Below are 25,995 nucleotides of genomic sequence, written 5' to 3'. Positions count from 1 at the left end.
AATGATGATAATAATAATAATAATAATAATAACAATAATAATGGCATTTATTAAGCGCTTACTATGTGCAAAGCACTGTTCTAAGTGCTGGGGAGGTTACAAGGTGATCAGGTTGTCCCACATGGGGCTCACAGTCTTCATCCCCATCCTCCAGATGAGGGAACCGAGGCACAGAGAAGTTAAGTGACTTGCCCAAAGTCACACAGCTGACAAGTGGCGGAGCCGGGATTAGAACCCATGATCTCTGACTCCCAAGCCCAGGATCTTTCCTCTGAGCCACGCTGCTTCTCTTCTCTCCCAAGGGCTTAGTACAGTGCTCTGCACACAGTAAGTGCTCAATAAATACTATTGAATACAGTGCTCTGCACACAGTAAGCACTCAGTAAATACCACTGATTGATTGATCAGTTGATTGATTACTTTCATCTCCCCGGTCCCTTTACTCTCTCACTCCTTGTCTTTTGCCCTGGAAACCACTCTCCTTGGAGAGCTGGGTTGGAGGCCTGACAGAGGTGCTGATTGGGCAGGGCATGAGCCATTTTTCTTCCATCCCCCTGGTACCCACTTCTGGGTGCAGTGATGTCCAGGAGTGGGAATCTTGACAGGGATGTGGGACAGTCAATGCCTGACCTGCATGGATCCTGTGTACAGTCGACTCTCCAAAAATTCAGGAATTATATTCATGGAGAATCTTGGGTTAAGGAAAGCTCACATCATAGTCCTATACTCCTTGACTAACGACTGACTAACACACAACTGTTTCAGCGTGGCTCAGTAGGAAAGAGCACAGGCTTTGGAGTCAGAGGTCATGGGTTCAAATCCCAGCTCCGCCAATTGTCAGCTGTGTGACTTTGGGCAAGTCACTTAACTTCTCTGTGCCTCAGTTACCTCAACTGTAAAATGGGGATTAAGACTGTGAGCCCCACGAGGGACAACCTGATCACCTTGTAACCTCCCCAGAGCTTAGAACAATGCTTTGCACATAGTAAGTGCTTAATAAATGTCATTATTATTATTTTTATTATTCCGGCATCACGTTACCTTTTATCCAGGCAGATGTATGTCGTGGAAATACATTCCCTAATTCCCTAGAAGTGTTCTAGCCAAAACACTTAGTAAAAAGTTATGAGAGTGTATTTAGTTTGGTGTGCTTCTCTCTGGCAGGGTTTGACTGGGACATGTGCATTTTTTCTGAAGTCAGCAAACCAACAAATAACAGCAGCAAATGTTTCTCAGGTAAATTTTTTGAAAAAAAAGGGAAATGTTTCTTGCAGACCAATGGCCGCTCAGCTCCTGGAGTAAAGCCTTCTCTTCTTTTTCATGGGGTTCCTTTCTCTAATCCCTTTCCCAATCAGAGTGGGTTCTCTAGGCTTATCTTATTCTCTTTGAAGACCCAGGTCTTGCCAGGACCACAGAGATCTCCCAGGGCCCCACACCAAGCCTGCTTCCCTTCTCCTTCCCATTACCACATACTCAGAGGTACCATGCAGCCATTCACACCGTATGGATGGAGATACACATTTTTGGAGAATTCCCCAAGATGGATTGTTTCAGAGGTGACTTTACAAAGCAATTATTCCCATTTTCATGTCTAAGTTTTTTTTAACTTTTTTTGCACAAAAAATTTATATTTTTTTACATTTCTAGCAAAGAAGGGATGGAGTTGGGGAAGAAGGCAGAGTTGAACAGGATCCTGCCTGCTCCGTCGCAAGACCAATTCCCTAGAGACCAACCATTTCACATTTAACAAATACCATAGTTATTATTACCCCTAATTTTCATGTGAATAGGGTCCTGCCCCCTCCATGCCTCCTTGAAATCCCTCATCTACCCACTATTTCCTGGGTCCTAAGCAAATGTGACTGGGCTCAGACTCACCCTCACCTAAGAAAAGGTTCCAGTTCTGATGTCTGTTTATTTGTATTGCTTTTGCTTTCTGTACTGATGATATGTAACCATGCTGCTTCTCCAGATGTAGAGTTGGAGATGGAGATTTGGGTGTCATCGGCATAGACCGTGAAAGCTGTGAAAGCAGACAAGCTCCCCGAATGAGTGGGGTAGATGGAAATACAAGGGAACCCAGAACTGAGCCTTTAAGGACCCCCACAGTTAGTAAAATAGGCTTAATAACTTCACCTCTCCCTGATTTACAGGGATGCTGAGAGGACAAAAAAGGAGTTAAGCATGTGAAGGCACTTTGGAAAACAAAAGCAATGAATAAAGTCAAGGTATTCATGGAGAGAGGAAGATGGGCAAGAGCTTCATGTGAGAGAGTCCAAGTCATAGGGACCTTGCACTGTGCAGTTCCTCACTCTTTATCCAGGAAGGAGCTTGCACTGAACCCTCCACAATCCCACCCTTCTTAGACAGAGGAATAAGATTATCTCCATTCCCCAATTTAGTTGTTCCCATGGATTCTGGGGAAAAAGTTGGCTAAATGAGTCAGGTACCATTTTTCTTGGATCTGGTAAGGAGAAAATTTCTTCAGTGAGTCTCTTCCTGTCTCCCCCACCCCAGCACTCTCATACAGGCTATCCAGCCTCTGACCCTGTCTTCTCTGGCTCCAGGACATTTCCTGGAAACATTGTTCAGCTGCCACAATGATCTCATAATGCCAGATAATTAAATGAGAAGTGCTTATCCATGACAAAATAGGCTATATTATCGAATGGGTGTTCCAATGGACGTAAGCACATCAGTTTTCATAGCATGGTGTTTCCTTAAAATCCTAATGCACTGTCTCCCCACCACCTCCTAAAAGAGGGGCTGAGGTTTCATTTGTGTGGTTTCTAACATTCATTAAATTTTGATTTAGGAGGTGAACTTTGGCATGTTAGACTGCCCTGATGGAAATATTCTTCAGGGGTTAGAAACTCTTATGGCTGGTGCCATGGCACCAACACTCAGGTCTCCAGAGGTAATTCTTCTTTTGTTCTTTTGGCAAAAACTCTTACGGCGGTCTGACGATGATTCCACTTATTGGAAAATCATGGAAGGCCTGGAAACTGAGATTCCCAGTGGAAGGGGCATGTTGGGATTGGGAAAAGTGGTAGGGCTTCTTTGAAATCATCAGCAATGCAGAATTGGAAATAAAAGTTTCCTTTCAGAACCAGTAAGTTAGGTTGGTAACTAGAAATGTTCTGATTCATCTTCGACAAAGTATTGATTCTATCCCTCTGTGGGGATGGGGAAAGGAGTGGTCCAGTCTGCTGGGGAAAGATCAATCAATCAATCAATCAATTTATTGAGCGCTTACTGTGTGCAGAGCACTGTACTAAGCGCTTGGGACGTACAAGCTGGGAACATATAGAGACGGTCCCTACCAAACAGTGGGCTCACAGTCTAGAAGGGGGAGACAGAGAACAAAACCAAACATATTAACAAAATAAAATAAATAGAATAGATATGTACAAATAAAATAAATAGAGTAATAAATATGTACAAACATATATACATATATACAGGTGCTGTGGGGAAGGGAAGGAGGTAAGGTGGGGGAAATGGAGAGGGGGAGGAGGGGGAGAGGAAGGAGGGGGCTCAGTCTGGGCATGCCTCCTGGAGGAGGTGAGCTCTCAGTAGGGCCTTGAAGGGAGAAAGAAAGCTAGCTTGGTGGATGTGGGGAGGGAGGGCATTCCAGGCCAGGGGGATGACGTGGGCCGGGGGTCGACGGCGGGACAGGTGAGAATGAGGCATGGTGAGGAGATTAGTGGCAGAGGAGTGGAGGGTGCAGGCTGGGCTGTAGAAGGAGAGAAGGGAGGTGAGGTAGTAGGGGGCGAGGTGATGGAGAGCCTTGAAGCCGAGGGTGAGGAGTTTCTGCCTGATGCGTAGGTTGATTGGTAGCCACTGGAGATTTTTGAGGAGGGGAGTAACATGTCCAGAGCGTTTCTGGACAAAGACAATCCGGGCAGCGGCATGAAGTATGGATTGAAGTGGGGAGAGACAAGAGGATGGGAGATCAGAGAGGAGGCTGATACAGTAGTCCAGACAGGATAGGATGAGAGCTTGAACGAGCAGGGTATTGGTTTGGATGGAGAGGAAAGGGCGGATCTTGGCAATGTTGCGGAGCTGAGACCGGCAGGTTTTGGTGACAGCTTGGATGTGAGGGGTGAACGAGAGAGCGGAGTCGAGGATGACACCAAGTTTGCAGGCCTGTGAGACGGGAAGGATGGTAGTGCCGTCAACAGTGATGGGAAAGTCAGGGAGAGGGCAGGGTTTGGGAGGGAAGACCAGGAGTTCAGTCTTGGACATGTTGAGTTTTAGGTGGCGGGCAGACATCCAGATGGAGATGTCCTGAAGGCAGGAGGAGATGCGAGCCTGGAGGGAAGGGGAGAGAGCAGGGGCAGAGATGTAGATTGGGGTGTCATCAGCGTAGAGATGATAGTTGAAGCCGTGGGAGCGAATGAGGTCACCAAGGAAGTGAGTGTAGATCGAGAACAGAAGGGGACCAAGAACTGAACCTTGAGGAACTCCCACAGTAAGGGGATGGGAGGGGGAGGGGGAGGAGGAGCCTGCAAAAGAGACTGAGAATGAACAACCGGCGAGATAAGAGGAGAACCAGGAGAGGACAGAGTCTGTGAAGCCAAGGTTGGATAGCGTGTTGAGGAGGAGAAAGATGATGTGGGGAGGAAAGAGAGAAAGGCTACTATAATAATAATAATAATGGCATTTATTAAGCACTTACTATGTGCAAAGCACCCTACAACTAGTTCCTTCAAGGGCCAAGAAGTTCCAGAGGGGATCTGACCCAGGAGTAGGCACTGTCAGCACCCCAGCCCTCCCACAGCCTTGGCTTCCTTGACAGTGCTGGAAATGGGAGAATTGGCTCATGCTCACCTAGGAGCCTACTGGCCCCAAAGGAACAACAGGCCTTCCAGGGGGCCAGGTAAGCACTTTCCCAACATGAAGCTGAGCTTTGGAAGGAGAGAGCATATGAGGAATCCCCTGGCCAGGAAAGGCTTGGTAGAAAACTTTTTACAAGTTTCAGCCTTAATCCCAGATTTGTCTTCATCTGGTCTTGCCAGTAGTCAAGGACAAATCAATCAGTCAGTGGTATTTATTGAGCAGTACAGTGGAGAGCACTGTATATTGTCATATTGTAGAGGGAGGGAATCCCTGATACCTGGATAGGTTGGGACCCCATGTGACGTGGCATAGTATGTGACCTAAGCAATCCCTGAGGGACTGTAGGAAAATGAATAAATGTTTTCTCTCCTTCTCACAACATGTTTTCATTTCTCATGTGTTGACCATTTGAAAACACCCAGCTCTGGAGGGCTGTGAAAGATGGTTCAAGGAATATTCACATACAAGACTTTCTCTATTCTTTGGACAAATTTGTGGATTCCTTGGCATCGGCAAGACAACATTTAGGAGAAAAAATTAAACTGCATCAGGTGGATGTTGGCAGTTACCTTAATGACTTACACAGCCCTTCTGATTTCATAAGAGCAGGTTAGTAATTGGTTAAAGAAAAAGTTAGCAATAATTAAATAAACATTTAAAATGAGTCTTAGGAAAACTACATTTAATGTTGCATTCTCTTTTCTATTTGAGAAGGTGAATTGGGATATTATCCAGACTTGGAGTAGAGTTCAGTCAGTGGTTTTGGTTCAAGATGATTAACCTTGTTCTGGTTCAGAGAAGCCTCATTAGCTATTAATTCAGCCTGATGAAGGTGATACACTGGGCTGCATTTCTTCAGCCCCTTCAGGGCCACAGAGTAAAGTACTGGGTCTTTCCCTAGTCTCCAGAACATTTGCCTTCAGAAAGTGTCTGTCTTCTTTCTGGGGACACAGCCCTTTGCTCTATTGAATTTGATTAAATTCACTGAGATGGCCTCATTGGTTCATTTCTACAGGTATCATGCTAAATGAAGCCTATTCAATCAATCAATCATATATATTGAGCAGTTACTGTGGGTAGAGCACTTTACTAAATACTTGGGAGAGTACAATATAACAGAGTTGGTAGACACATTCCCTGCCCACAGCAAGCTTACAGTCTAAACGGGGGGTGGACTTATATCCGAGTAAATGGACTTGTATAACTAGATTATGAGAAAAAAACCCGGCTGACATCTAGGCCTTTATTGTCTCATAGTCAAGGCACGATCATATGCCTCTCAAGATAATAATAAGAAGAATGTGTGTACATTGTGCTGATCATTGTGCTAAGCACTGGAGTAGATATAACTAATCAGATCAGACACAGTCCCTGTCCCACATGGGGTTCACAGTCTAAGAGGGAGGAGGGACAGGGCATTTACCCCCATTTAACAGATAAAGGAAACTGAGGCAGAAAGGAGGTGACTTGCCCAAAGTCAATAGCAAGCAATGGCAGAGCCAGAACTAAAACCCCCAACTTCTGACTTTCAGTCCCAAGCTCTTCCAACTAGGCTTTATTGCTCTATCCAAAATGTGTTCCAAAGACTTTCTCTATACCTTGGGCATTAGCCTATGTAGGCTATATATTTGCAGAACAAGCAAAATGATAAAGAGCCAAGACAAAACTCCAATTCCAAAGAAAAACTGTCTTTCCATACACTAAAGAGATTTCAAAGGGAAGATTTAGGTTAAAAACAGCTGAGATCTGTCTAGGGAGTGTTTGAAGTTTTTACTATTTGAAACCACCAAGGCAGGAAAAATCACATCTTATGTTTCCATCCTACCTGCACTACTGAGGCTCAGGCTTGCTTTCCTCCTCCTGCCCCTTGCCACTCAGTGCTCTAGAATCTTCCCAGGCCAGTTGCAAGGTAAGGTTATGGGGCAGGAACTTCTTGCCAAATAGATTGGCCTGCTGAAAGTAGGAGCCTCAGGTTAGATTTGCCCTATGCTGATTCTGGTCAGAAACATAAATTTTCCACTAAGAAATCCTTTTCAAATTTCATCTATTGCCCCTTAAATTCAAAGTATCCCTTGATGACAGTGCGACAATCAAATCATCCACTAACTCTATTGTGATTATTCTCAACAATGGAAAGAACATGCATGGGCTTTGGAGTCAGAGGTCATGGGTTCAAATCCCAGCTCCACCAATTTTCAGCTGTGTGACTTTGGGCAAGTCACTTAACTTCTCTGTGCCTCGGTTACCTCATCTGTAAAATGGGGATTAAGACTGTGAGCACCCCCGTGGGACAACCTGATCATCTTGTAACCTCCTCAGTGCTTAGAACAATGCTTTGCACATAGTAAGAACTTAATAAATGTCATTATTATTATTATTATTAACAAGTCACTCCACTTGGCAACCAAGTGTCCTTTGTTTCCAAAACAGATAAAGCATAGTGACCTATATTGGAGTGATTGTTTTACAGGCAGCAACACTGAAGTCACAGAGAAGCTTCAGGAAGTACTGATGATTTGGATCCAACAAATTGAACAAGTTTTGGCAGAAAGTGAACAAATGAGAAAAGAATCTGATGGCACCGGTCCTTCAGCTGAGCTGGAACACTGGAAGTCAAGGACAGCATTATTTGACAGGTGCAGTGAGTGCAGACTTTTTCCTAAAGTTGAGGCATGGGTTTTTTTGCAAGAGAAATCTCTTTTTTAACCTAGTCTTAGAGAAGATTTGTTTTTCTCTTCCTCAAGCCTTTTAGATGAAGTCAAGAGTCCAAGAGTAACGAAAGTGCTCACCATTCTTCAAGCTGCAAAATCTAGACTGCTCAAGCGTTGGATAAAGCTGGTAATCTTATAGATATGTAGCAAAAAATGTGTAGATTTTTGTCCAAAAAGTTTATATTCTCATAATAATGGCCATGAGTTAGAAAGTGATCTAGTGATGCCAATAGAAAATGAAGGAGTGGGAGGAAGGAGCTTTAGATTTGGTTTTTCTAGTTATGAACTACCAAGCTGAAGGCAGAAATGGAAGTGCAGGGCAATGATGATCCAAGGAAAGGTCAGGAGAAAACACCAGGGTATGATATTGCAGTGGGAAGGTCACATGGGAGAAAATGCTTGTGCTGGACAAAAACACGTTCATTTTGCCCCTAAAAAAGCTGGTTCTTGGGAAGCTAGTTTGTTTTTATTTTTTAATTGTATTTGGTAAGTGCTTACTATGTGCCAGGAACTATACTAAGCAAAGGGGTACATACATGCTAACTAGGTTGGACACAGTCCACGTCCCACCTGGGGCTTGCAGTCTTAATCCCCATTTTACAGATGATGTAGCTGAGGCACAGAGATATTAAATGACTTGTCCAAGGTCACTCAATCAATTAATCAATTAATATCGCTAAAATCCAACCTTTCCTCTCCATCCAAACTGCTACCATGTTAAACCAAGTACTTATCCTATCCCGCCTTGATTACTGTATCAGCCTCCTTGCTGACCTCTCTACCCTCCATGAGTCTGAGTAACTGGTGGTGAAGAGGAGGAGTGGGCAGTCTGGGAGCAGGTGGAGATTGAAGGGTAGTTTGCCCAGGAGGGAGCAGGAGTTTTACAGACCACGGTGGATGGAGTGAAGTTTACTATTAGACTCTCAGAGCAGAAGAGGATTTCATTTTCACATCACAGCATGAGAAATCTGGCTGCTTATTGTGCTTTTATCCCATCCAGGATAGCCGGGTGACCCATGCTTCCAATGAAGCCAAGGACAATGTGAAGTACCTGTCTACACTGGATCGATTCTTTGGGCCCCTTGGCCACACTGACCCGGTGAGTTGACTCTCTCCATGAGTGAATCGCACAGGAGGGAGATTTAGCGTGGGCTAGTGGAGTCAGAGCACCTGGGTTTTACCCCCGGTTGTGTGAATTTGGCCATGTCGCTTCATTTTTCTGTGGCTTTGTTTCCTCATTTGTTAAAGAGGGATTCAAAATTTGTTCTCCCTCCTCCTTAGACTCTGAGCCCCATGTGGAACAGTGGCTTATTTGTATCTATGCCAGTGTTGGGTTCACTGAAGCACTTAACAAATACTCAAAAGGAGGAGATTTGATACTTACTGCTTCACAGAGTGGGCTGGACTGGACTCCAAAGCTTAAGGCTAACAGGACCCCAAAAAGAGGAGACTCTTCTGTATTCCAAAGTCTCCCTTCCAGCCAGTGGGAGACAATGACAGGAGTGATAAACAGCTGTAGGCAACCAATTCCTGGACCTACAAAAATGGTTTCTGGGGGAGGGAATAACCCGCAGTGAATTAAGCTTCAACTAAACTCTGGCCAGGTTCTCCCTGAGGGGATTCCGGTGAATAAATGATGTGGTAAATGAGGTATCTTGGAAACAGACATTAATTCATTTCAACTTGCCCCAGAGGGAGAGACTGCACTCCTTCCAAGATGGAAGAACGTTCTTCCCCTCTCCCAGCAGATTCCTGTATTGGTTGCAATCTGTGCTGGACTGCTGGGGTCATTTCTCTTCTGGCCAGGAGAGAAGAATCCTAGGGAGGGATTACAGCTAGAGAATTTCTTCTCTGGGAGCTGGAACAGCAGGACGAAACAAAGTTGGGGGTTTTGCTCCACCAGCGTGTCTAGTCTTGCCTGACACTTCCAGCATTTCTGTTGTTTTGGGAACATGTTCATTTTCTTTGCTCTCATTTCCTAGACCACAGTGGCAGAAAGTATCCCCTGCTTGATGAACAGAATCCACATGATCTACAGAACATCGCGATACTACAATACCTCAGAAAACATGACTTCTCTTTTCCTGAAAGTCACTAACCAGATGATCAGTACATGCAAGATTTATTTAGGTCGAGGAATTTTAAACATCTGGGAACTTGAAAGGTAACACTAAATTCCAGTTTTTTGATGCTCCCTCGCTAATTCTTCCCAAATATATTTTAAAACCCTGAGCCTTTTTACTTTTCTCTTTGATTTTCCATGAATTCATGAAAATATATGCCCCGACTCCTGCTTCGGGTGTTTCCAGGTATTGTTGTTAATAATGATAATGATAATAATAATAATTGTGGTACTTGTCAAGCGCTTACTAAGTGCGGAAGTGGTTTACCATTGCCTCCTTCCTCACAGTAAACTTGAGTCTTCTCCCTTGATTCTCTCCTATGCTGCTGCTGCCCAGCACAGGTGAGTTTTGACTTGTAGCCCATGGCCTTCCACTCGCTAGCCACTGCCCAAGCTAGGAATGGAATGGATATGACTCTGCCTGACTCTCCCTCCTGTAGTCGAGACTGGTAGAGTACTGGGAACTCTCTAGGTGAGACACTGAGAGGGGACTTAACCAGTACCATAATAATAATAATTGCATAGCTAAAACAGGTTAATGGCCTTTAAACAGCCATGATTTAATATCATAGGACATTTATTCAGAAGCATTTCACTGACCTTATTGTTTCTGATTTTTCTTAGACCTGAATTGTTAAGGAGGATTCAAGAATGTGTTCATTTAAATGAGCAATACCAAGCAGCATTTCACAAAATAAGGGGAAAGTTAGGGGAAAATTCATGTGACAGACAACATGAATTCAGGTAATTTATTTGTGTTTCAGGTATCATTGGTTCCAAATGCATTTCTCCTTTGAGGGAACTGGAAAAGGAGAGAAGTCTCCCTTACACTTTGTAATAGATACCTGTATTCTCCCAGATTGATTCCCAAGTGGTCCACCCCAGCCTCCTCAGTCAAAACCTCTCTTGGGCCTCTGTGATTGGCCAGGGCAGGTCCAGGGCAGGGAAAGTGTCAGTTCATTGTTATGGCATATTCTCTCAAGCATTTAGTACATTGCTATGTACCCATTAAGTGCTCAATAAATACAACTGACTGACTGACTGGCACTCCTTCCCTCCCTCCCCTCACTGGGGTAAAGTTGCATTTATCGATATTTCCATTATCTCTATTTCACATTTTGGCATTTGATGGAGTGGGAGGTTTCAATCATGTTAGATTACTACTCACCTTTGGTGCAGATGAGTATGTGGGGTTAGGGAGTAGGGGTGGAGAAGACACAGTACTTTGCTTCCTCTTGAGGAAGAAGTTCTCATTGACCCCAGTGTGGTTTCAACACTGTTGCAAAGTTACCCCTGTTAGTTTCATAGCCATACATTGCTGTAGCTTGAAAAAGGGTAAGCCTTGAGGTGGAGTTCACCTTATTTCTGAAAGTGAGAATCAAGTTCTATTTTCTATATTTTGGGATGCTCTTCATAATTTTGTCTTTTTTCTTAATCAGCGAGAATTACATATTTGGGAAATTTGATATGTTCTGTAAACGTTTGGACAAAATTTTGGATATGAGCAATCTCATGGAAAGTCTTTCAGATCTACAGAATCTTAAAATTGAGGGTATTGAAACGATAAGCCGTCAATCCCAGGAGATTATTGCGAGTGCAAAATTAAAATCATACGATGTTTTGGACCACAGGAAGCAGGAGGTACAGCTAACCATTATCAACACTCTCAAGAGTTCCAAACTGTCCCCCATATTGATGTGGAAACAGCAGGGTACAAACCTTGATTGGATCTGGCTTTCCTCCCACCCTGAGAGGAAGCAGTGGGCCTGGGAGGGAAATCAATGCCTGCAAAGGCACGGCCCTGCAGGGCCTGGGGTTAACAGTGCCCCTGGCCTGGATCTCCCTCCAAAATCCAAGAGACCCCAGCCCTCTCCATATTCAAAAGCCCTCTTGAAATCCCATCATCTCCTCCCAACCTTCCTTGCTTTATTCCCAGAACCCCAAGTCCTATAAATCTATCAGCCATCTCGGCACATAAGTACTTATTTATACCTACCAGCATCACCTATGTTTATATGGTAATTCAATTGTTCACTCAGTTATCTTTTAATTACTCTATCTGTAAATATTTTTATGTCTGTCTCTCCCATTAAAGTTTAAGCACGTTATCCTCAGGGAACATGTCATTTCTTGGTGCTTAGCAATGTGTCACACCCAGGGGGCACCCAATTAATGCCATTACTACTACTGCTATACTACTACTACTCTTCATATTCAAAGACACTACCTATGGTGAAGTTCACTTATGAGTGCATGTGTGGCTGAAAAAATACTGGATCCACAGTTCCAGCCACATTAGGGTCACAAAAAGATTGCCCTTTGCATTGTGCTTAGTGCTTGTCACCTCTCAAGCTGTTTTCTCTGCTGAGAAGCAGTGTGGCATAGTGGAAAGAGCAGGGGCTTGGGAGTCAGAAGTCATGGGTTCTAATCCCAGCTCCACCACTTATCAGCTGTGTGACTTTGGGAAAGTCACTTAACTTCTCTGTACCTCACCTGTAAAATGGGGATTAAGACTGTGAGCCCCCTGTGGGATAACCCCATTACCTTGTATTTACCCCAGCACTTAGAACAGTGTTTGGCACATAGTGAGCGCTTAACAAATACCATCATTATTCTATGAATACATGAGCGAGTACAGTGGCTATTTCCCTGCATGTCGGGGGCAGCATTACCCCCAACTCAGACGCCTCATAAGATTTTAGACTGGCGGAACCAATCGACCTATACAAATTGGGTTCTAAATTTCCTCTTTGAGGGGCAGGTCCCCTCCTCACCCTTGGTCCACAGATTGAGCAGTTTACAGATTTTAAAAAGATGAACCACACACAGAGGTCCTTTCAGTAATCATTGTTAATATTTTCTAGTTTGACAGAGATTACCAGACCTTCAAGAACCAGATTGAAGAACTGAATGAATCGTTGCAAGCATCTATCGATTCCTGGTTTGGAAAAATATGTACGGTAATGGTCTAATCACAGACAGAAGGACCGAGTGGCCGCTGGATTGACATGCATGTGGATGGGCAAATTTGAAGGCTACCAAGTCCCAATGCTTCCTGCAGGGTCCCCTCAGGGAGTGGAACATCACACATCAATCATTCAATAAATCCATGGTATTTGTTGAGCACTTATGTGTGCAGAGCACTGTATGAAGTATTTGGGAGAGTACAATAGGTTAAGTAGACCCAATCCCTGCCCTCAAGAAGTTTACAATCTAGCATGCACATTAACCGAAGAAATAGCTTGTGCACGTGTGTATGGCATCAGAAGGAGTGAGTACTGCAATGTAAATTTTCCTTAACACAAGGTTTACAAGAATGCAACCCTCAATAAATAGGAGAGCGATGTGTGCTCAATCATGTTCCCAAACAAACCAGAATGACCTAGTATGAGTTAAGTGGAGACCCACTGTGAAATGTAAAATGCTACCCTCTCCCTTTTTTTTCCCCTGAGAATCTAGGCTTTTGGGAAAACTGGACAGATGTCTGCCCTGCTATGACAATTTAGAAGTGAAACTTTTATGAAACTTTAATTTACAGTCCCTCCTCTCCACCACCCGACTGCTCTCCAGCACCCTATGCCCACCTCTCCTCATGAGGGTAAAGGGGTCAGGGACAGGGACATCTGAGTAGCCTGGAGCTGAGGCCTGGAGAGTTTGTTTCCAGAGACCTGTGTGTTCAAGCAACAGCATGGCCCAGTCATGGTGGTTTGATTTGTTTTTGTCCAAAGAATTCCTATGACTCTGGGTGTCTGGTACCTTTTGTCTTAGCCTGATTAAACCCAATCTGAAGCAGGTGCTTTGAAGCTGGGGGGAAAACAGAACAGAGAGGAATGGTTCAGGGAACCGAAAACTGCTCTAAAAAATGGTGGCAGTCAGGATGACTACTTACAGCCCTTCTGTGAGCCAGACAAGATGAATGGGATGTTGCTCACCAGAAGGAAGTACCAGCAAGCATCAAAGTAGACAGATTGGAGTTTCTCATCCTGTTTCACTGGCCACTCTGGGCAAAGGACAAAAAACAGGCATCTTGGGAGCTGAATGAAAAACTCCTTAACAATCTAACATTAACCCAGATTCCGCTTTCATTTGCTCTTAGACTGAACAGATGCTGGGAGTTTTGGTGAAGCTTGAACAACTCCATCCAATCCACATTGATCTCCAAGGAAAGTACCGAATAGCCGTACAACAATATAGCCAAGATTTGGAAATGGTTCGAAAATCCTACCAGAAACAGAAAACTGACCCTCCTATCCCTCACAATGTTCCACCGGTGAGAATCTTTTTGAAAATAAACCTTGCTTTTATCTCCTGCAACAGACATTAGGTCACAGGCTTCTTCTTTCTTAGGTCCAGTTGGATCTACTTATATCTCCTCAAAAATTAATCAGTGATATTTAATGAGCACTTATTCTGTTCAGAGCTCTGTATTAAGGGAGAGTACAATTCAACAAAGTTGGTAGACAAAAAGGCAAAACACAGGGAGATGGTCACCCTCCGGATACCACAGTGAGCCACATAGGTTGCTCCTAAGGAGAAATATCATATTTACTCACATAATTTCCCCATACCAATTTTTGAGAAGGAAATTAAAGATTTTTTTTGAACCACATAATTGTAAGTAGTGCTACCCACATATATGACCGGAGTAGGAGGACCAGAAGGATGAGACCATGGACAACACAGCGATATTGATTGGCTGGAAATAATGAAATTAAATGATTGGTTGGAAGGACTAGAGCGTAGAAATAGTCTGGTAGGACTTGAACATGGCTAACTAGAATGGGGTGAAATGCCTGTCTGGGAAGAACGTTTCATGATGATTGGCTGGAATTGGGGGCTTGGGGGGCAGAGTGCTTGGCTGGGAGGAATAAGTGTAGAGACTAGCTATTCATTACATCATGCCGCATGCTGGCATAATTTGGATGACTTCACATGTGTCTTGAGTCTGGAATTTTTGATGGCCAGTATCGGTAATCCTAGTTACTGCTGCTGTGCTCCGTTGGAGCCCTCATTCTCCACCACTGATCCCTTCTACAGCCTGTTGTTCCTGACTTTCAGAGTCACAGAGCCAGGGAGTTGGGGAGACAGGTGACAGTGGAGGAGGAGGGAAAGGAAGGAGGTCTGTGGCAGTGGAAGAGGAGAAGGAGGCATTCAATGGTCTGAAGACCGTTGTCAGTCATGACTGTTAAGAAAAAGAATAGAAATCTAACAGGGGAAGGGTCAGGGAACCAAGAAAATGGTGGGGGTGGGGATGCAGGAAAGGGACAGTAAAACCAAGGTCAGGAACCTGGGGAGAAGTGGGTGAAGAGGAAAGGAGAAGGAGGGAGGTGTGTGTTTTCTTAGCAGGAAAATTCACAGAAGCAGAAACTTGAGTGGCATCCACTTTGAGAATAGGAATGCCTGCTCTGGGCTAAATAAGTTTTCATACAATGAAAAAGGGTAGAAATTGAGGGAACAAACCACAGCTGTTTTCAAATGAGGGAAGCAACATCTCAAATCTTTCTTTATTTCAGGTATCTGGGAAGATACTGTGGTCCCGGCAGTTGTTTAGAAAAATAGACCAGCCGATGAAATTCTTTAAGAATAAACAGGAAATTTTGAAGGTTGGAAACATATACCCTCTCAAAGGTTCTCCTATGGAATACATTAACAAAAATTTTATCAAATGTTTCAGATAATTTCTTTATATTAAGTGCTTGGGACTGTGTCCTGTCCAGTTATTTTGTATCTCTCCCAGTGCTTAGCACAGCACTTGGCACATACTCACTAAATCCTCAATAGATACCCTAATAAATAAATATAGTGGGAAGACTTGGTAAATGGAAGAATAATGGATATGAATTGTATCATGAATTGAAAGAGGGAGCACACAAACAATAATAATAATAATAATGGGTATTTGTTAAGCGCTTACTATGTGCCAAGCACTGCACATGTGCCAGGATGGTGGAATAAATAATTGAAAGACCCACTGAAACAGTCTCAAATAATGTTGCATAGGGACTCCCACAGCGAGACAGACCAGCCTGGTGGGTAGCAATCACTAAAAAGCTCTGGATGAAACAAATTAATTAGCATATTACAGAACTCTCTTCCAGACACAATGTGGAAGGATGTAACAGTCTTTTCAGTCACACAGGAACACATGCATGATCTCTCGTCTTCAGAACCAGCGTGCTCTAGTGAAAAGAGTACAGGCCTGGGTTCTAGTCCTGGCTCCACCACTTGTCTGCTATGGGACCTTGGACAAGTCACTGAACTTCTCTGGACCTCAGTTTCGTCATCTGCAAGATGGGGATTCAATACCTGTCCTCCCTCCTACTTAGACTGTGAGCCCCATGTGGGACCTGATTATCTTGTATCTACTCCAGAGCTTAGTACAGTATTTGGCACATAGTAAGTACTTAACAAATACATAATTATTATTAGTAGTAGTAGCACATCTTTGAAAATGTAGGACTGCTATATAGAGGGAGCTATAGATATCTAAAAATACAAATCTATATGGTTTTGCAATATAGACTACAGAGTCCATTTGGAAACCAGAGAAATTCAGTGCTTCAAAGGGAAGAGCCCTGTTTTTTCTGTTGTTCTGTTTTTTTTTTGTTTTTTTTTAACAAAACAGATGATGCTATCATCCTGCTCTTGGTACCAAAGGAAAAAGCAGAAATCAACAGCTGTAGTGATATCCTCACCTTCTTTCTTTCCTGATCTCTCCCAGTTTCTCCCCAAATCCTCTCCTGCCACCAGGCAGTCTAGACTTCAGTGGCTTCTTTCCATTACCTAGGCAGCAATGGGATAAGGGGACAGGACTAGGAAGCAGAATAGCCAATTGGATGGATGTGCTGATGCCAAATTCTTAGGGAGGACTCTAAGGTGGGCTATGGCTTTAGGAAACATTTAAACCTTGACAATATGCATGTGACCCCCAAAGTTTGATATTCATCTTGCAGACTCCTCTGAAAAAATTTTAAAACACCTTCCCCAGGCAAACCCGAGTCATTGTGTAAACTACTGGAGTTAAAATTATGCAGTAATATCGGAATATGATTTCTAATCCAGTGTTTTGGGGGGTGTTTTTAAGATTCCAGAAATGAAGAGAGTGATTTGGAAGTATAACAAAATGGCAGCTGTTCTCTTGGAGTATGAACTGCTCTGCTACAGAGCATGGTGCAAATGTGCTGATCGAATGAAAAATGGGCTCCAGGCATCATTGTTGGTCAAACATCCTGAAACAAAGGTATGGTGAATGAAAGTGAAAATAAGGCTTTGGAGTCTGGAGTCATGCCTAGGGATTGTGTTCTGGTCCCTCTGGGCACTGTAGGGGGTCAGAACACCAAGCAGTTTGATAGAGTCTGCAACCAAGGGAGGAGTGCAGGAGAACATATCTTCTTAGCCAGAGAAAGATCATTAGAGTCCCATGCTTGCTTCTCTGGGGCCAAACCCTCTGTCAAGTCGGGCGTTGACCCACTGTCAAAAGTTTGAGTACTAATTTTTGTAGGAACACATCCCTGGGCAAGGGTATTACTGGGTTCACCACCAGAGTGGCTGTGATTCACTGAATTCATTTGAAAAGCAGAAGAATCCAATGGGTAGGTAGTCACCTGTTAACAGAGAGAGCTGTCCCTGGACATGGGCAGAAGGGCTGTGTTGTGCTATTGGGCAATCACACTGAGGTGAAAACTCCTCCACATGAGAGGGATGGTAAGAGGCAGTGTGCTTTAGTAAAAAGAGCATGGATGTTGGAAGATCTGTGTTCTAATCCCGGCTCTGCCACTTGCCTGCTATGGGACTATGGAGAAGTCACTTAACTTTTCTGTGCCTCATTTTCCTCATCTGTAAAATGAGATACCTGTTCTCCCTCCTTTCTAAACTGTGAACTCTATGAGGGACAGGGACTATGTAAGACCTGATTATCTTGTATCTACCCCAGTGCTTAGTACAGTGCTTGGCACATAGTAAGTGCTTAACAAATACTACAATTATTAGTAATAAGTATTTTTCCCTTTTGTTTGTTTCGAATGTACAACCCTAAAGCTCACCTCCTCCAGGAGGCCTTCCCAGACTGAACCCCCTCTTTTTCCTCTCCTCTTCCCCATCACCCCACGCCCTCTGCCCTGCCCCCTTCCCCTCCCCACAGCCCTTGTACATATTTGTACATATTTATTACTCTATTTTATTTGTACATATTTGCTATATTTATTTTATTAATGATGTATATATAGCTATCACTCTATTTATTCTGATGGTATTGACACCTGTCTGCTTGCTTTGTTTTGTTGTCTGCCTCCCCTTTCTAGGCTGTGAGCCCATTGTTGGGTAGAGACCGTCTTTATATGTTGCCAATTTGTACTTCCCAAGTGCTTAGTACAGTGCTCTGCACACAGTAAGCACTCAATAAATACAATTGAATGAATGAATAAATAAAGCTTCAGAGGACTTCTCCTTGTCCTGCAGTGGTATTTGGGGAATAGCAATTCTGTGTTCACTCTGTCCATACATTTCATAATTTTGTATATGTAAGTCATGTCCCCTCTCCACCTGCATTTCAGATTGAAAAGGCCTCATCCTTCCAGATTCCTCTCATGAAAAAGATGTTTCTCAGCCCCCTGATTAACTATGTTGACTTATGATTTGCACATTCTATTCATTAACTCTGGTATATAATTGATGTCCATGCTTTTCCCCATAATTTACCTGAAATATTGGGAGTAAACTCTGAGTTTCTCTATTTCTGGATAAATCAATATACCTATGCGCAACCAAGTTTTTATTAAGAACATTGTGCATGTGACATATTTTATTCTTACCCAATTTTTTGTTTGGTTTTGGCATATGCAGGAATTATTTGTGAACTTGGATCCTATATTACTTGAGGTATTTTCTGAAATAAGATACTTCAAGAAAATGAGCTTAGAAATTCCAGATGCTGTCCTCGATATGTGCACCAAGGGGGAACAAATTAAAAGACAACAAATGAAGTCAGTAAACACTTTTCATCTTTGAATAGCCCACTGTTTTCTTGATCATTTTGGCTCCTTTTTTGTCCTCTGTTTCCATTAAAAACTAAAACCGCTGCACTCCTGGAGCAAGAATAACCCCAACATTTTCTTAATTTCTTTTTCATTCCACAACTATCTGCCACTCACCAAGACTACATCCCAAAAAGGTTCTAAAACAGAACATCGGGGCATTGGCAGTGGTGTAGGGGCTGCCAACCATCCATGAATCGAGGGACCATCCATGAAATTTACCTAAAATGAATTGCATCCATAAAGACCATAGAGCTTGGGCCTCGGCGTCCAAAGGTCATGGGTTCTAATCCCAGCTCCACCACTTATCTGCTGTGTGACCTTGGGCAAGTCACTTCACTTCTCTGTGCCTCAGTTACCTCATCTGGAAAATGGCGATTGAGACTGTGAGGTACACACGGGACAGGGCACAGTCCATGTCCAACTCGATTTACTTGTATCCACCCCAGTGCTTAGTACAGTGTCTGGCTCATAATAAGCGCTTAACAAATACCATCACTATTATATTTCGATATGTTTGTGGCAGTGACAACAGGCTTCAGTGGTGCCCTTATTTCAGCCTTTTGGGCAGTAGCTGCAGTGGTCATAACTGTGGGGATTTACAGATGGATGGGGCCCAAGGTGCAAAGTGTTTAGGTATTTTGTAAAAGGTAAATTGCAATTGAGAAATGTATAATTAATGTATGTCATCAATGTGAGCTTTTAGGCTTTTTTATTTTTGTATTGCCACCCCATAAAGATAGACCGGGACCTTTAGGACCAATTGGGAAATCTTCCACTGTTCTTAACCAAGGTGAACTGGGTAACTATCTGAGGCTCAGCACAAGAAGTTTCTTTAAATTGGCAAACCCCAGCTGTGAGGACAAAGCTTTCAGGGAGGAATGTGTCTGTTTATTGTTATAGTGTACTCTCCCAAGTGCTTAGTATAGTGCTTTGCACATAGTAAGTGCTTAATAAATGGAAGGAAGGGAGGGAGGAAGGAAGGAAGGAAGGAAGGAAGGAAGCAAGGAAGGAAGGAAGGAAGGAAAAGGAAGGAAGGAATGAATCACATAAATAAATGCCATCAGCCCTTTATCAGCCCTTTCTAAAGTTTAGGGCAGAAACTTCCCCCTCAGAAAAAGACTCTCTCTGTTAGCCCAGGTAAATAATCATAATAATAATGAAAATATTGTAGTATGTGTTTAGTGTTTACTATGTGCCAAGCACTGGGCTAAGCACTCTGGTAGTTAAAAGATAATCAGGTGGGATACAGTTCCTGACCAATGTAGGGCTCATAGTCTAAGGGGGAGGGACTCTGCCACTTGTCTGCTGTGTGAACTTGGGTAAGTCACTTAACTTCTCTGTGCCTCAGTTCCCTCATCTATAAAATGGGAATTAGGCCCCACGTGGGACTTGGACTGTGTCCAACCTGATTAGCTTATATCCACCCCAGAATGCCTGGCACATAGTAAGCACTTAACAAATACCACAATCATTAGTATTATTATTCAGTCATATTTATTGAGTGCTTAGTGTATGCAGAGCACTGTATTAAGCGCTTGGGGGAGTACAATACAACAATATACAGACACATTCCCTGCCCACAGCAAGCTTACAGTCCGGGGGGAGGGGGGGGGCGGGACAGACATTAACATAAATAAATAAATAAATTACAGATATGTCCAAAAGTGCTGTGGGGCCAAGAGGGTGGAAGAACAGAGGAAGCAGAAGAGAGTGGGAAGAGGAAAGGTGGGGCTTAGCCAGGGAAGGCCTTTTGGAGGCGATGTGCCTTCAATAAGGCTATGAAGGTGGGGAGAGTAATTGTCTGTCGGATTTGAGGTGGGAAGGCATTCAAGGCCAGTGGCAGGACATGGGCAAGGGGTTGGCGGCGAGGAAGGTAAGATTGAGGCACAGTGAGAAGGTTAGCATTAGAGGAGCAAAGTGTGCAGGCTGGGTTGTAGAAGGAGTATAGCGAGGTGAGCTTATTATTCTTATTATTAATATTAAATGCTACAATTATTTTACAGATGAGGAAAGTAAGGCATAGTGATGTTAAGTGACTTACCCAAGATCACAAAGCAGGCAAGTGGCGGAGCTGGGATTAGAATTCAGGCCCTCTGATTCTCAAGCCCATGCTCTTTCCACTTGGCTACACTGCCTCTCTAAAACTGTAATATCTGGAAAAACAAATAACATTGAAAACGCATTCAGGAAAGTTTTTCTTTCAACCTAATAATATATTTTTGACCTTCTCTTGTTCCTTCTTTTGTAGCCTTCAACATTTTTTGGTTAATTATAGAAGTTTTGCAAATGGTGTTCCCCTCCTGTTGAAGCCCGTGATCAAGCCATTTCTGGGGCAAATCGAGAAAGCTCTCAGTCCAGGTTTGACTCAGCTGTCTTGGACCTCTTTGAATATCGATCAATGTACGTACTTTTGGTTTCTTCGAGTCAAAGTGACATTGTTTTCAATCTTGCAACGAGTACAACCTTTGAGAGTATTGTACTCTCCCAAGAGCTTAGTACAGTGCTCTGCACTCAGTAAGCACTCAATAAATACCACTGATGATGATGATAGGGTGACCCCTGACAGAATCAAAAATACCAAATCCTGCTTTGTTGAAAACACACACACACACACACACACACACACACACACACACACACACACACACACACACACACACACACACACACACACACACACACACACACACACACACACACACACACACACACACACACACACACACACACACACACCCCCCCCCAGTCTGAAAAGCAGATTGTCTGGTAGAAAACTGGACAGATGGCCACCGTAGGTAAGGAAGTGGGGAGGGACATGTGCCCTTTCCAGGAAAGAGCAGGTTGGCAAGGCTCAATGTACCACTCCGAGTAGCCCCTCCTCCAAGTAAGATTACTGGGGAAGGAATAGTAGGGGGCATTGTGGTTCCCAGAAGGAGAAGGGGCATGGGCAAGTGCAGCCCAGAAACAGGAAAACCCCTGAAGCTTTCTGGTTGGTGGAACAGAACCCCAAATCAATCAATCAATCCTGTTTATTGAGCTCTTACTGTTTGCAGAGCACTTTACTAAGTGACTGGAAGAGTACAATGCCACAGAGTTGGTAGACATGTTCCTTGCCCACAATGAGCTCACAGTCTAGAGGGGGAGACAGACATTAATATAAATAAACTGTGGATAGGTACTTAAATGTTGTGGGCCCGAGGGAGGGGTGAATAAAGAGTGCAAACCCAAGTGCAGCCGTGACACAAAAGAAAATGGGAGAAGAGGAAGTGAAGGCTTATTTAGGGAAGGCCTCTTGGAGGATATGTTAGATTATCTCACCCAAATTGGAACTTCTGGCCATTTTGCTAACAAAGGCCTTATTTCACAAGGTATAACTAGTGGTAGGTTGAAAAAGTGCCCCAAAATCCACTTGATTTTTACAATGCTAGAATACCTGTTAGCCTTCATAGGCTATTCTGTTTCAAGGTTAAATAATACCATTGGGTGAGGAATGGGATGAAAATGTTTTGGATTACTTGGTTCCAAGTGGTTTAAACCAGAATTCCTCAAGATTGAACAAGCTTTCTCTCCAGGATCTGACTCTCCTATAGACATTCATCCTTATACCCAAGACTCTTGGGAAAACTATACTTTTATATTTTTCCAGAAGGGAAGCTGGAGCCTGTATAGCCTATCCCAAACTTCTCCCCTATTGAGGCCCCACAGGACATCCTCTATTTCCTTAAGCCCTGTCCTGGGCATCTCCTCCCACTGTTCTTCCTTCTCCAGGAATATGCCTGACCCTGCTTCTAGACATACATGGAAAAGCAAGTATTATTGGGAATAAGAATGGGCTGTGTGATGTGATCTCATTTTTGGTTTATTAGTCATTGAGCGAGTGCATCATTGCCAAGAAGAAGTGAAACAAATTGTGAAAGATGCTGTGGACACGCTTGAGTGCAGAATTGAAAAAATTCTGCATGAAACAGCCAACACGATCCTTGTTGATTTGCCCGAAGAGGAACCTATTGAAATTCCTGATTTTCTGAAGAGAACAGAGACTCGGATTGCTGCAGTGGCTGAAAGACTGTCTCAGTAAGTAGTTCCCTAAGAAATGTCTAGATTTGAAAATGATTTGAAGAATCCCTGCAGTTCTGAGTTGGCTTAGATCCCTTCAGTCCCCAGTATTTTACTTCCAATGTGTTGGGCTATTTTATTTTTTTACTAAATAAATACTCCTTACCACAGTTTTCTCCTTAAGACTTTATTCATTATGTTTGGCACAATATGTCAGTGGGGAGAATTTTAAAAAGCTCTCATTTAGTTAAATACTTAAGAAGTTTCCTTGTTATGTTCAGAGACCATGTCTGAATCAGGCTTATTTATGAAAAAAATGTGTCCAAAAAAACTTGTTTGGTGTCCTGATCTGCCTAGAAGGCTAAAGCTGAGTACCCACTTAACATTAAAAAGGAGAATGTCATATGGTACTCCAAGCTAAAAAGCATTGTACAGGCATACCTCAAGATGTAACAATGATACACAATCAGAGTTGTATTGTGAATGTTTGGTCTATGAAGAACATTTTCCCACAGACTCACATGAAATTAGGATCTGTTCCAGAATCAGACCTGTCATGATAGCCAAGCATTTCAAGTAAAAATTATCCTGAAAGTCCCTCTCTACCCAATTTTCCCCTCATTGTGCCCTCTCCCCTTTTCTTAGTAATAATAATAATAATAATAATGGCATTTATTAAGCACTTACTATGTACAAAGCACTGTTCTAAGCACTGGGGAGGTTATAAGGTGATCAGGTTGTCCTATGGGGGGCTCACAGTCTTAATCCCCATTTTACGGATGAGGGAACTGAGGCACAGAGAAGTTAAGTGACTAGCCCAAAGTCACACAGCTGACAATTGGTAGAGCTGGGGTTTGAACCCATGACCTCTGACTCCAAAGCCCGTGCTGTTTCCACTGAGCCATGCTGCTTCTATAGTAGCTTTCCTGCCCTCCCTATCTCCCAACACTCTATAATTTCTTTTCATTATTTGAACTTCAATCATTACAATGATTGTTGTTCTAGGCATGGGCACAACTGCCACCATTCCTCCTTGCATCCCCTTCCCTGAGTGGAGATTTGCCTCTCCACTTTGGCAAAAGACATGGGCGCACGAACAGAGATGGACAGGATATGGGAGGAGACTGCATTGCTCTGCTCATCCCACTCCAATCCATCCATGTCCCCATTCCTACACCCCAAGCTGGGCAGGGAGGGAGGGCTACACATTCCAAAGAGCAAATGATGAAGTGGAGCCACACCCAAAGCAACAGCCAGGTAAATGCGAAGATAATGAAGGCCTTATCTGGGGACTGCAGGTGCTGTGGATTGCCTTAGACCAGGGCACTTTTGTATGTCCACAGGATTTGGCATGGGCTTTGGCTCTGTGGGGAACTAGTTCTGTGCTATTTGCCCCACTTGTGTCCAGGAATGTTGTCCTGGAGCTGGTGTTGTCTCTAAGCACAAAGGTCTCTGCCATGTTTTGGGCTGTAGGTTCAGTTCTAATTTCTGTCAGGTTGATTCAGGATCAGCTACAAATACTTGGTAGCCCCGGTTTTGTTTGCATCTCCAAGTTTAGGAACCCCCTGATTCATCCCAATTGCTCCAAAACCATTGCAGTCCTTTCCCAGAACCTTGTTCACACAAGCTTCATTTCCAACAGTGGGTACTTTCAGTGTGTGATTTCCCTCCTTACCCCCACCACCTCCCCCACCCACATGGTGAAGCATCCTGAGGCTATTGCTTCATTTGTTTATGATCTGATGCCGGCCCAGTTTAGAGTAGTTGATTATAACCTGAAACTACTTTTGGCAGACAGAGTCAACAAGCAGAACACTATATGTATGAAATGATATACACTCTGAAAGCCAGACTGAAGCTGCAAGACAGATCCTATCTCCAGGTAAGATCTAAAATGAAAATGCTTCACATTTCTAGCAGTTACAACAATTAACTTTTTTAGGGGAACTACTGAAATTTGCATGCTAATGGTGTTGGTTTTTTCCTGTCAGGAATCCTTTGCCTGTGCACATCCAGATACAAAACTGAAAACCCGTTGCCAGGAATGTTTGCCCTGTGGTTTCTATAACCTGATGGGGCAACTCTGTCAGAAAAATACTGACTCTTTGATCAAATGTATGTATCAACTTTAAAAATTCTGAATCCTATACTTCATCAAATATCTTAAATTTTTTTATGAGGGACTCTCTTTTCACTATTCTCACTTTATATTTTTACCTAGGCACTAAAGCTTCATTAGATGTTTTAAAACACCACTTAAACACTGGAAGTGAAAGCTCTTCAGGGACCAGCTTCCAAAATGATGGAAGGGTTTCTCTTTTTAAAGCTGAAATTCAATTGGCCATTCCAAATGTGGTGATGCAACCAAGTCTGGATGATTTTCAGGTAAAGGAGGAGGAGGGGTGATTGGAGGAATGTCTGAACTCCTCTTGGGGAGGATGGGACAGGAGACCCATTCTGAGGGAACATTTGTTAGTGAATATGAATGAAGGGCTTGGGGGAAGAGGGAAGGAGATTCACCAAACCAGCCAAACTTCCACCCCAGCTGTGGACACTCAACATTGAGTCTCAGCATGGTCTCAGAAGAAGACAAGGTGTAACGTCCCAGTGGAAGGAGCTCCTGTTGTGTTTGTCATGGTCCTTTCCCTTTCCTCAGGTGCCCATTGCAAATCTCTCAGTTTTACACTTTGAAGCTCCCTAAGGGCCAGGGAATGAGTCTTACGTATCCCTCATTTTACTCTTCTCCAACATTTAGTTCAGTGTTATGCACACAGTAGATACGTATTAAGCACCACTGAATGTGTAGTAGACTGAATGTATGAATCAATCAGTGGTATTTATTTAGCATTTACTATGTGCAGAGCACTGTACTAAGCACTTGGGAAAGTATAATAGAACAGAGGATTGTGTCAAAGAAACCAAGGAATAGGGGTGTTTCCAGAAGAGGATGGCCCAGAAAGTCAAAGGCTTCCAAGAGCTCAAGGAGGATTAGGGTAGAGTAGAAGTCATTAGATTTGGCAAGGAGCTGGTCATTGGTGATCTTGGGGAGAGAGAAGTTTCAGTGGAGTGGAGGAGGTGAAATTGTACTGAAACTTGTTAAACAGGGAATTTAGAGGAAAGGAAGTGGAGGAAGACAATGCTTAGGAACGGCAGGAGGGAGATGGGATGATAGTTGAATGCTGTAGTGGGGTCAGGAGAGGGTATTTTTAGGATAGGAGGTACTTGGGAG

General features: G+C 43.4%; 1 protein-coding gene across 1 annotated transcript in view; it reads left to right on the top strand.

The window, feature by feature from the left end:
• Window positions 1-25,995, top strand: part of LOC119949539 (dynein heavy chain 5, axonemal-like) — a 124,606-nt gene that overhangs the window by 9,164 nt on the left and 89,447 nt on the right. Inside the window, exons 6-24 of the mRNA XM_038771398.1 lie at window positions 1,165-1,236; window positions 2,816-2,917; window positions 5,265-5,451; window positions 7,313-7,478; window positions 7,587-7,680; window positions 8,554-8,652; window positions 9,536-9,717; window positions 10,300-10,419; window positions 11,115-11,316; window positions 12,540-12,635; window positions 13,772-13,945; window positions 15,189-15,278; window positions 16,760-16,915; window positions 18,517-18,656; window positions 20,959-21,110; window positions 22,577-22,784; window positions 24,561-24,648; window positions 24,758-24,881; window positions 24,988-25,151. Of these exons, the coding sequence (XP_038627326.1) occupies window positions 1,165-1,236; window positions 2,816-2,917; window positions 5,265-5,451; window positions 7,313-7,478; window positions 7,587-7,680; window positions 8,554-8,652; window positions 9,536-9,717; window positions 10,300-10,419; window positions 11,115-11,316; window positions 12,540-12,635; window positions 13,772-13,945; window positions 15,189-15,278; window positions 16,760-16,915; window positions 18,517-18,656; window positions 20,959-21,110; window positions 22,577-22,784; window positions 24,561-24,648; window positions 24,758-24,881; window positions 24,988-25,151 (2,616 nt within the window). The remainder of the gene's footprint in view (window positions 1-1,164; window positions 1,237-2,815; window positions 2,918-5,264; window positions 5,452-7,312; window positions 7,479-7,586; window positions 7,681-8,553; window positions 8,653-9,535; window positions 9,718-10,299; window positions 10,420-11,114; window positions 11,317-12,539; window positions 12,636-13,771; window positions 13,946-15,188; window positions 15,279-16,759; window positions 16,916-18,516; window positions 18,657-20,958; window positions 21,111-22,576; window positions 22,785-24,560; window positions 24,649-24,757; window positions 24,882-24,987; window positions 25,152-25,995) is intronic.

The sequence above is a fragment of the Tachyglossus aculeatus genome, chromosome X2, assembly GCF_015852505.1.
Source record: "Tachyglossus aculeatus isolate mTacAcu1 chromosome X2, mTacAcu1.pri, whole genome shotgun sequence".
Lineage (NCBI taxonomy): Eukaryota > Metazoa > Chordata > Mammalia > Monotremata > Tachyglossidae > Tachyglossus > Tachyglossus aculeatus.
The sequence above is the reverse complement of the archived record's forward strand: the minus strand, read 5'-3'. Positions and strand labels throughout refer to the sequence as shown.